Source organism: Otolemur garnettii, unplaced genomic scaffold, assembly GCF_000181295.1.
Source record: "Otolemur garnettii isolate 467f Iridium unplaced genomic scaffold, OtoGar3 scaffold00074, whole genome shotgun sequence".
Lineage (NCBI taxonomy): Eukaryota > Metazoa > Chordata > Mammalia > Primates > Galagidae > Otolemur > Otolemur garnettii.
In genome coordinates, this window is record NW_003852469.1 from 2415921 (window position 1) to 2427743 (window position 11823).

At 45.5% G+C, this 11823-nt stretch overlaps 1 protein-coding gene across 1 annotated transcript in view; it reads left to right on the forward strand.

Moving 5' to 3' along the window:
• Positions 1–2240: 2240 nt before the first annotated feature.
• Positions 2241–11823, forward strand: part of FBXO16 (F-box protein 16) — a gene marked incomplete at its 3' end in the record, with an annotated part of 36343 nt that continues 26760 nt past the window's right edge. The window contains exon 1 of the mRNA XM_023515595.1: positions 2241–2339. Within this exon, the coding sequence (XP_023371363.1) occupies positions 2241–2339 (99 nt within the window). The remainder of the gene's footprint in view (positions 2340–11823) is intronic.

An 11823-nucleotide genomic window follows, 5' to 3' on the forward strand; every position in this document is an offset into this window, starting at 1 on the left:
GGAGCAGTTGCAAGTTATTTTTCCTCCAACCCTATTTTACCTGTTGGCTGCTCTTAAAACCTGGCAAAGTGGAGTCTGCATTTCGGAGCTCCCGAGGGACCAGGACGGGGTACAACAGGGCATGCTCAGTAGCAGGGCTCATTGGGACACATACATCATGCCTTCAATACAGATGCGGATTTGCCACACCGCTTGTTTCGGGATTCGACACATCTTCATCGCACAGTTAGATCAAGATAGTGCAGTCCCTCCCATCCCCTCTGTGCCCACATGTTTTAATTTTGTCCCTTTGCCCAGTTTTGGAGCCAGCCCTCCTGGAGCTCCCGGCCAATCAAGGGCCCACACATTGTTGCCTAAGAGACCCCGGATGCGGGCGACCAGATTTACAGACGGCGATTGGTCTGTTGGAAGCAGGGAGGGGTTGGGGTGGGCTGGAGGGTGTCAAAGAAAAAGCAAACCCAACGCAACTATGGCAACGTCAGCGCTTAAGGCTTGAAGAGGGAGAAGAGCTAAAAGAGGTGAGAGCTGTGGGCAGTGCATGAGAAAGATGGAAACTGTCTTTGGGGCTCCCCGGCCTCTCAGGAGCCTTAGCAGTGCTCCAGGGATTACATTTTGCCCCCCCCCCCCTTCATTTACAGTGCCTGAGACTGCATCCTTGTGAAATTAACCACCACCAAAACAAAACAAAACAAAACAAATGTCTGTCAAGCCCTAGCGCTTTGCATTGTATTGCACGTCTTTCTTTGTTTTTAAATATAATACCCTATTTCCTGATAACCTTGTCTGATGATATTGCAGACGAGGATGAATTGTGTGTTAGCAGAGAAACTCAACCCTGTTCCGTAAACTCCACCTAAAAACCCAGTGCAGGGCCCAGTTCATAATGTTCTGAGTTTCACTCTACAGTTCAACTAGTTTGAATCCTTAAATTCTCTTCTCCCCATCTCCAGTGTTGTATTCGTTCCTTCTTGTTGATCATCTATTAGGAACTACCCGTGATTAGGATTCAGGTAAACAGAGCAGCATCAGAGTTTTGTGTCGGGTTCTCAGAGTGATCAGGAGCTGGGTATGTGAGGGCAGGGGGGAGAGAAGGCAGGTCCTCCCTTCAAGATAGGTTGAAGTGAAATCATAGTGCACCTAGACTTCCAGGCTAAGGGGTCTGGATTCTCTAGCCATCAGTGAGACTATGAAGGTTTCTGAGCTGAAAAGTGACATGAAAAGAAACATCTAACAGTAAGACTCTTATCTTTGTACACCTAACACAGATAGTAAGCCAGGATAAAACCTGTACAAAGTAAACAAAAAATAAATTGGTTGCAAACAACAGAAGCAGATTCTAGTTAACATAAGCAAAATAGGGAATTTATTGCAAGGATATCAGGTGACTCACAAAATGGACAAGAAAGGACATGGGGCTTCATGACGTTGCTACGGTCAGGAATAACTTAACAGTCTGCGCAGGGCACCAACACTACTTTGAATAGCCCACTCATCTGTAAAATAAGGATAGGCCATTGTTACTCCAACTGACCTAACTCGATTTTATGACCATCTCTTGGCTAGAGAAGGGCAGGCCGCCTTGATTAACCGACCCAGCAGGCTCTCAACAATGAGGGTAAAGAATTCCTCATGAAGATTAAAGCGCTTTAATCCAAAGGAGGCAGACTGTATATTGGATAACTAAAAACAGCAAATTTCCCTGAATTAACTCAACTCCATCTATTTCCCTTGGCTTCATTCATGATGCCGTTCTGCTTTTTAAGGACAGTAAGAGGCTGGAATTATTGTTACTTGGATGTCAGAATATTAAGAGGAAGAGGGACAAGAATGAGGTGTTTTTATTGCACCATGATTTTAAATGTAACTCTTTCTGGCCAATGTGGTATGTTACTAGCTAGGAGTGATTCTGGCTTTAACTCTATGGTGCAGTGAAAATAGGGTTAAACTGGCCAGGATCTGACTCCTGGTTCCACTTATTTTCTGTGTGTCCCTGGATGGGGTAACTTCAGTGAGCCCCATTCTCTTCATTGTCTGAAAAATGTGCTGAAAGTGATCATTGTGAGTTTCCATTGAGCACGCATATAAGGTGCTCCCAATAAATGCTCTTCCCATCTATTCCTTCTCATAACATGCTAAAAAAAAAAATACATGGTATGGATATTTTTAGTATTCTGAGAATTATATGGTTCATTTCTTCTGATAGGTATAGTCTTTCTTGTGGAATAATATACAGTTATTTCATGATGGCATTTGCACCTCCAAAAAGCATAGATGGTCCCAAAATGCAGACAAAGATGAGCACCTGGACACCCCTAAATCATCAGCTTTTGAATGACCAGGTAAGTAACCAGAGCTGTTTTATCAAGTGGATCTATGATCAGAAGGAAAAAAAAGGATCAAAACTTTGGTTACCAAAATAAAAATATGAATTGTTCAGGATGGTGTAATAGATGAAGAAAAAAAAATGAAGGATGAGTTCACAAGCCTTTATCGTGCCCTTCTCATATGCGCAAGGCTGTAATAGACACTGAATTCCCTGCCCAGAAAGAAAATGTCTCTTCGATGTGTTCTCTGTCCCACTGTCACTCCTCTGTCCTCTTGGTTGCATTTTTTTTCCATCGCTGATTCTCCTCTGGAACCAGAAGTACCGAGAGAGAAGAGGGTAGTATGTCTGTGAGGAGTTCCCCAAACCAGGTTTTCTTGATAGAATTGAGGTCACTGAGTAATGCTGCACACTTAATCAAATGCACAGTGGCTCACGCCTGTCAGCACTTTGGGAGGTGGAGATGGGAGGATCACTGGAGTCCAGAAGTTTGAGGCCAGCCTCAAATGATTTTTGAAAAATTAGTCAGGCATGCTGGGTGCAGTGGCTTATGCCTGTATTCCTAGCACTTTGGGAGGCCAAGATAGAAGGATCCTTGAGGCCAGGAATTCAAGACCAGCCTGAGCAACATAGTGAGACCCTCTCAAAAAAAATTTTTTTTATCAGCCAGTCTGTAGTCTCAGCTACATGGGAGGCTGAGGCAAAAGGATCAGTTGAACACAGGAGTTTGAGGGTGCAGTGAGCTGTAATGATGCCACTCCACTCTAGCCCAGGTGACAGAGTGAGACCTTGTCTCCAAAAAAAAAAAAAAAAATGAGCCAAGCATGATGGCTTGTGCTATTCAGTGTAGTCCAGCTACCACTCACGAGGCTGAGGTAGGAGGATTGCTTGAGCGCATTGTTGGAGGTTAAAAAACCCCACACATACATAAAATGAATATGTTACAGCTGATAACTTACATCACTCAGGTTCTCCTAGGGTTATTTTCCACCTGGATTCTGGGCAGGCCCTAGTAGAATACACCAAAAACTTGCAGTGGAATGCTGGGTATGAGATTTCTATTCTGGGGATTTCTATTCCTGTTTCAGTTAGGGGCAGAATTTACTGACAGATCTGTGAGCTCTGATTATCAAGACCTGCATACGAGGGCCACACCTGGGCAGGAGAACACAAACATGTATAAAACTGACCTCATTAACTTACACCTGCACACCGTCCTCCCCCCCGTGAATGGCATCACTTCATCACTTTGTACCAAGTGTCTCAAACCGGAAATCCTCCTTCTCCCTGTCCAGGCTGGCATTTGATTTTCCCAGCTTACAAGGCAAGAAGTTAGTGTGTGACTTAAAGACTAGAAAACGCTACTGTTTCACAGTGAAAGACACAAGATTCTTAGGTCAAAAACAGCTTTACAAACAGGGCCACAAGCAGCATGACCATTTTGTTTGCATGAGTTGTCTTTGCCCACCTAGTCTCACCTGGGTAATGCAGAGGGCCCAGGTGGATGCTGCCCTCCCAGTGAATTTGCAAGAAGCCCAGGGAATCCATCCACCTCTTCTATAGTAGGCAATAAGCAAGCCTGCTCTCAGTCCCAGTGGGAGGCATACCTCATCCGTGCTCGTGGGCTGTGGAGATATTTAGAAGCATGAGGGGTGTGTGGGAGAGTGTCTGCTAGCACTGTCTCACCTCCATGTCCAATTGGTTTCAAGTTCTATGAGTCACCTTCCTCGATCTCTCATCTACATATTTACCTCCAGCTCCACATTCTCAGCACACACCCCCAGACCCTCTGCGGGTATACTGCAGTGACCCCCTTGTCACTGGTTTCATTCCCTCTATCACTACCGATCCATCCTCTATTCTGGCTCCAGAATGATCTTTCTAAAATAGCAGTCCTGTCGTGTGAAACTGGAACAGGCCCCACCTCCAAGGGTAGATTCCAACCGTCATGCAGAGCTTCAAGAGCCCATCACAACTTGACCTCAGCCAATCTCCCAGGTCCCACCCCTGCCACTGGTTCCTCACTCAGTGCACACCCTAGCTCGGGTCCTCAGGGGAACCCCCTTGGATCACACACACCTCTGCACCTCCATGTCTTTGCACGTGGAGCCAGCTCAAATGCTCTCTCCTCTGGGAGGCTTCCCCTGCTCCCTGCTTCCCTCATCACCATTACTGACTTTCCCACACAACTCTACAGTGCTTAAGAGTTCCCTTTTCTGGGTGGCGCCTGTGGCTCAAAGGAGTAGGGCGCTGGACCCATATGCTGGAGGTGGCAGGTTCAAACCCAGCCCCGGCCAAAAACTGCAAAAAGAAAAGTTCTCTTTTCTATTACTTCCAGTGCCTGAAGCCTAAGAAAGAGAGTTCAACTCTGCTTCCTCTCACACTTTTACCCCGTCATCTCTCCTTCTTTAACCTGGATTTGGCCCTCTGCTTCACTGAACCGAATAGGTGTGCTAATCCCTCTCACTGAGCCAAGTCATCAAAATTGCCCCCTCCTGTCCTGGCAGCACTTTCTGTGTCTGCTCCTCTGATGTGAAATGTGAGGGATTTTAGGAGAGAGACGGAAGAGCCAGGGATTGGAACAGTGAGAAGTAAAACGGAGCGCAACTGAAAAGGAAAAAGATAAAAGAGATGAGGAAGAAGGGAGTGAAAGAGAAACTAAGGGAGAGACCAAAAGAAGCAAAAGGAAAGGCAATGAGGCCAGCAGGGTAGCTCACTCCTGTAATCCTAACACTCGGCAAGGCCACAGCAGGAGGATTGCTTGAGGCGGGAAGATTGCTTGAGGTCAGGAGTTCTTCCACACCAGCCTGAGCAAGAGTGGGACACTCCCCCCTCATCTCTACTAAAAGTAGAAAAGTTAGCTGAGCCTGGTGGCAAGTGCCTGTAGCCCCAGTTTCTTGGGAGGCTGAGGCAGGAGGATCTCTGGAGTCCAGGAGTTTGAGGTTGCTGTGAGCTATGATGATGACACTGCACTCTAGCCCAGGGGACAAGTGAAACTCTGCGGGGGGAGGGGGGAAGGAAAGGCAGAGAGACAGAAATCCAGCCTTCATCCAGCCATGAACACCAAACAAATCTACCGAAAACCTTTTTTGTTCAGCTCAGCGCTCACTTACTGAGCACCTGTTGGCAGTGCTCCTTGTTCCCCGACAGTTTACATAACAGCTTATCTGCGTTCTCCCCCCCAAACTTAAGTGTTTAGTTTTGAAATATGTTTCCCCATAGAATTGTGAAGGTTTTGCACACATGTGAAAAAGTGACTTGAATTGAAATACACATTTGTCGGGTTTCTTGATTTTTAGGAATTTTCTTTGAAAAACTAGGAGCCTGGATCAATTTAGCAGCTGTGGAGGGGAAAAAAAGTGTCTTAATAGCCCAACTTTGCCTGAGTGCGTATTGCAGCTTAGGTTATGAGGGAAGCAGATTCTGAGATTAGCACGTTGGGTATTGATGGGGAAGTAGAAGGGATGGGGAGCAGAGGGGGGAGGAGAGGAACAACGGGCCAGACACAGGTGTGGGGTAAAGGAAGAAAGTGGGGCTGGCATGCCGTCTCGGTGGGGTCTCCTCCACTGACCCCACACCATACCCTGAAGCTGGCACAGTCCATCAGTCTTAACTGCAGCAAGGGGGCCTGACCTTTACACTTTCACATTGATCCTTTAGGGGGCGCTAGCTTCCCTGCCCCAGCCTCACCTTGGTCAAGGCAGCTCTCTTAAGCTTTGCAGCTGTCAGCCAGCAGCCCCCCAACAGGTGAGGGAGTAAATCCTTCAGTCCTGGAGGGGAATCGGTGCATCACGGCAAGCATTATATTGTCTTATCATGGTAGATTTTTATCAGACTTAATGATCATTTCCAGAGATTGTATCTATTTCATTGTTTACAACTACCATTTTATTCTGCCCTCAAAAATCATTTTCTGGTGAGGCCTGTAGCTCAGTGGGTAGGGCACTAGCCTCATACACTGAGGCTGGCAGGTTTGAACCCCGCCCGGGCCAGCTAAAACAACAATGAAAACTGCAACAACAACAACAACAACAACAAAAGCTGGGAGTTGTAGTGGGCATCTATAGTCCCAGCTTCTTGGGAGGCTGAGGCAAAAGAATCACTTAAGCCCAAAAGGTTGAGATTGCTGTGAGCGGTGGAGTCATAGCACTCTATTGAGGACGACATTTAAAAAAAAAAAATCATTTTCTGGTTTTGATAGGTTCTTGTTTGGAGTAGAATTATTCTTAAAAATCTTTGTGTGTTGGCTCAGTGCCTGTGGCTCAAGCAGCTAAGGTGCCAGCGACATACACCTGAGCTGGTGGGTTCGAATCCAGCCTGGGCTGCCAAACAATGACGGCTGCAACCAAAAAATGCCTGGCATTGTGGCGGGTGCCTGTAGTCCCAGCTACTTGGGAGGCAGATGCAAGAGAATCTCTTGAGCCCAGGAGTTGGAAGTTGCTGTGAGCTGTGATGCCACGGCACTCTACCCAGGGTGACAGCTTGAGGCTCTGTTTCAAAAAATAATAAAAATAAAAATCTTTGTGTGTATATATGCACATCCATATGTGTATAAATAAATAGAAATACACATATAGAATCTGCATATGATTATACCAAACTATTTTTTTTTTTGAGACAGAGCCTCAAGCTGTCCCCCTGGGTAGAGTGCCGTGACATTACAGCTCACAGCAACCTCCAACTCCTGGGCTCAAGTGAGTCTCCTGCCTCAGCCTCCCAAGTAGCTGGGACTACAGGCGCCTGCCACAACACCTGGCTATTTTTTGGTTGCAGCCGTCATTGTTGTTTGGCGGGTCCGGGCTGGGGATTCGAACCTGCCACCTTAGGTGTACGTGGCTGGCGCCTTAGCCGGTTGAGCTATAGGCGCCGAGCCGATTATACCAAACTATTAATACTAGTTTCCTCTGAAGAGTTAAATGGGCATTGGTGGCCAGAGGGGGGTATCTGTTAATAGAGCTTTTGTGTTCTTACTTCATGTGGTGCAGTAATGTTTCAAATTTTAAAACAACTTTAAGGACAAATATGAATAAAAGCAAACAAAGAACAGTAACTCTGGGAATGAAAATCTCTGGTTGCAGATCAGATCAGCGCTACCAGTGGTTTCCTGTGTGACTAAGTCACTTACATTCTCAGCCTTTATCCTCCTTTGTAAGATGAGTGGGTTGGATCAGATGACTTCCCAGGTCTCTTCCAGATCTAATGTTGTGATTGTGTGGAAAGGATTAAAAATAGGCTGTGGCTCAAAGGAGTAGGGCGCTGGTCCCATATGCTGGAGGTGGCGAGTTCAAACCCAGCCCCTGCCAAAAACTGCAAAAAAAAAAAAAAAAAAAAAAAAAGGATTAAAAATAAATGCCTAAAGATGCAGCTGGCCAAAAGGTGTCCAGCAAGAATTTCAAGGGTTTCTCTAGACTTCAAACTCAGGGCATTTTTTGCCAAGGATCAGTGCAATCTTGAAGTACTGTTTTTATTTTTTGCATTTAATTTTATCTTTCTTCTATTCTGCACTAAAATGTGAAATATGTTACTATCTCAGACTAAAATAAAAGTCACAGAATTTTAACTTCACAGCAGGCTTTAAGCAGAGAGTTTGGATTCAAATTTAGATGCCTACATAGAAAGCACCATCAGGATAGGCATACGTACAAAATAATTCAGGCATGGTGAACTGTGAGTAGAGGAATATTTTTAAAGTACACATTTCTTTGTGCATCTAGTGTTTTAATTGAAAGTGATCCTTACACACACACATGCACCCAAAAGTAACTATGGAAGGAGATGGATGGGATAACTTACTTGACTATAATAATCATTTCACTATGTGTGTATCAAAACATCACGTTATACCCCTTATATACAATTATTATTATTGTTATTATTTTGAGAGCCTCAAGCTGTTGCCCTGGGTAGAGTGCGTGGCATCACAGCTCACAGCGACCTCCAACTCCTAGGATCAAGCGATTCTTCTGCCTCCACCTCCCTCGTAGCTGGGACTACAGGCGCCCGCTACAACAACTGGCTATTTTTTGATTGCAGCCATCACTGTTATTTGGAGGGCCCAGGTTGGATTCAAACCCACCTTCAGGATTCCTTTAGCTCTAAAATTCTATGACTGGATGGCACCCATAGCTCAGTGGGTAGGGTGCCTGGTGCTTTAGCTTGCTTGAGCCACAGGCGCTGAGCCTACAATTATTAAAAAGAAAAGAAAGTGACCCACATTTCTTTTAGAGTATGGTTCACACAGATAGTAAAAGAGTGTTCTGAGGGCTAGGCATGGTGGCTCATGCCTTTAATCCCAGTACTTGTGAGGCCAAGATGGGAGAATCAGTTGAGGGCAAAGTTCAAGACCAGCTTTGGCTGGCTCAATACCCATAGTTCAGTGGTTAGGGTGCTGGCCACATATACTGGGGCTGGTGGGTTTGAACCTGGCCCTGGCCTGCTAAACAACAATGACAACTATAACAAAAAATAAGAATAATAACCAAGTGTTGTGGCAGGTGCCTATAGTCCCAGCCACTTGGGAGGCTGAGGCAAGACTATCTCTTAAGCCCAAGAGCTTGAGGTTGCTGTGAGCTATGATACCACAGCACTCTACCAAGGGTGACATAGTGACACTATCTCAAAATAAAAGACCAGCCTTGGCAACACAATGAGACCCCATCTCTACGATATTTTGAAATTAGCCAGATGTGGTGGTGCACATCTGTAGTCTCAGCTACTTGGGAGGCTAAGGCAGGAGAATTGCTTTAGCCCAGGAGTTTGAGGCTGCAGTGAGCTGTGATTGTGCCACTGCACTCTAGCAACAGTCAGGCACCATCTTCGAAGAGAAAAAGAAAGTACCTAGTTACCATCGATCGATCATTATTTAGGAGCCCCTAAATATCTCGTTCCTACTTTGTGATGGTGTCACATAACGGAACATGTAACTGCAGTGTCAACAGACTAAAATAACAGCCCTGGGATTCTGACTTAACAGCAGGCTCCGAGTAAACTGTGATGTAAACAGACTGTAGCATTCTGCAAGACAAGAAGATCCCTTTTAGCATTTCCATTTTGAAGAGAGATTTTGTTTTCCAGCCCTTTAAAATGAAGAACCTGATTACGAATCTTTGGAATGAAGACCTGCTCCAAACTAGGACATGTAAGACCATAAATCCAGCGGAGGGCCTGACCATGAAATCATTTGCTCAAAATTGTATTTCTTGTCAAGGGTCAAGTTAGAACCAGAGGCGAGAGCTGCTAACTCTCAGCCTCTCCCCTTTTCTCCCGTCCATTTCTGCCAGGGTCTGTATACTTGGTAAAGAGCCAGATTTGCCTACACACTCCTTAGACTTTGTCGAATGTTAGCTGTGTAAGGCTTCCCCTTCCCTCCCATTCCTGTCTGGCTGCCTTGCTAACTATCTTCTTGCCTTCAAATCAGAGTCCCTTTGTCTGTGATGGGCCACACCACCTTTGGACACCGTGATGGTGCATCTCAACCTCTTTTTGGAAGCTTGGTGTTGCTCTTGGAACTGACCTGACCTCTTCTTTTATGGATAGGTCACAGCGTGGGCAGCAAATTCATCAAGAGTGTAGGGCTGGAAGTCAGGATGGGGAAGACCCAGGTCCTAGTGAGGAACCAAGTGCAGAGTTGAGTTGAACAGAGACTGGACTCAGTGATTTTTTAAAAAAGCTATCACTGTAACCTCTTAGGACCTCTACTTGTCCTCTCTAAAACATGAGAATTGAACAAAATGATCTTCAGGTTACTTTTAGCTCTAAAATTCTATGACTGGGTGGCACCTGTAGCTCAGTGGGTAGGGTGCTGGCCACATACACCGAGGTTGGCAGGTTCAAACCTGGCCTGGGCCAGCTAAAACAACAATGACAACTGCAACAACAAAAACAAACAAAAATATCTGGGGGCGTTGTGGCAGGCACCTGTAGTCCCAGCTACTTGGGAGGCTGAGGCAAGAGAATCGCTTAAGCCCAAGAGTTTGAGGTTGCTGTGAACTGTGACGCCACAGCACTCTGGCCAGGTGACACCTTGAGACTCTATCTCAAAAAAAAAAAAAAACAAAATAAAATAGAATTCTATGACTGCTAAAGCTTTCTTGTTGTTACAATAAGCAAAATGGTTTGTCCAGGACCTGCCATGGAACCTGAATGGGCTGGTTCCGTGAAGCATGCAGGAGAAAGTGGTTGTAATCTCCATGGGGAGGTAAAATGAACAGAAACCACCAGTGAGCAAAAGCAAACACTATAAAGTCTAAGTGAAGTGTAAATTATAAATGGAGGAGAAGCTGGGAGGAGAGGGGTCGCTGTGCATCAGAAACGATGACACTGGTGACTGAGGTTGAGTGACAGGTGACAGAGAAGAAAACTTCAAGAAATATGTGAATCTAGACTTTTAGAAATCTCCTGCACTCTTCTGTTTTCGTCTAGAAATTCCAAGTTTATCTGTGGCCATTATGAGAGGGTCCTAGTAGTCCAGGTGGCAGTTAATTAGGGGAAAGTGTCCTTTTTTCTTCTGCAATGTATAAAAAGCATCTACCTGTGAGATTCCCTAGCAAAGCAAAGTTCACTGGTCCCAAGGTGGTTGCCGAACCAATTAATTCAGTTTCCATTTTGAATGTCCTTGGCAACCGGAGCCTGAGAGCCTAAAAATGGAAGGAAAGCATTATCTTGTTAGAAGCACAAAGCCAGCTCCTCAAACTCCTCCACAAGAAGAGAAGAAATAGGTCTGCGCCACCTCTCCAGGAAGGAACATTCTTACAGTGCTAGAGAATGTAGGGAGTGCCAAGTGGGAGGGAGAAGCACCGCTCCCAATCTCGAAAGCTGACAGAGCGGTATGTGTTGTTGTGAGACAGACACTCACATATGTTCATTACTCCCTCCTCATCTCTCCACAAGCTCCTCCTGCCACATTAGTCTTCCCTTCTTCACTCCCTCAAATACACAAATGCACCGATGCTCAGAAAAGCACCCAGACACCCATCTATAAACATCCGCACGGTGCACGGATACGTCCAGGTGGCTATTCATGCTCACGATCACAGCCATTCCATTTAACAGGCACAGGCACCTGTAACGTGCTGTGTGCAGCACTCGACACGGGAGATGTCAGGATGAGTAAGACACAGCTTCTGTCCTAAACAGGATGATGATAAACTTATACAGATAAATACTTGGCTGCAAGCCCAGGGGTGCACATACACAGATATCTAATCCTACCAACATGTAACTACATGTATACTCACTGATTTGTGTGCATCACTAAAATATAAAAACATAGCCACGGGCGGCGCCTGTGGCTCAAAGGAGTAGGGCACTGGCCCCATATGCAGGAGGTGATGGGTTCAAACCCAGCCCCGGCCAAAAACTGCAAAACTGCAGAACAAAAAAACCATAGCCACTCATTCATAAATTTGGTAAATTCTCATATCATTAATACAGAAACATTTTGGAGGAGGGAGTTCCATGTTCCTGTTTTTTTCGGTTTTTTTTGTTTTTTGTTTTTTTTT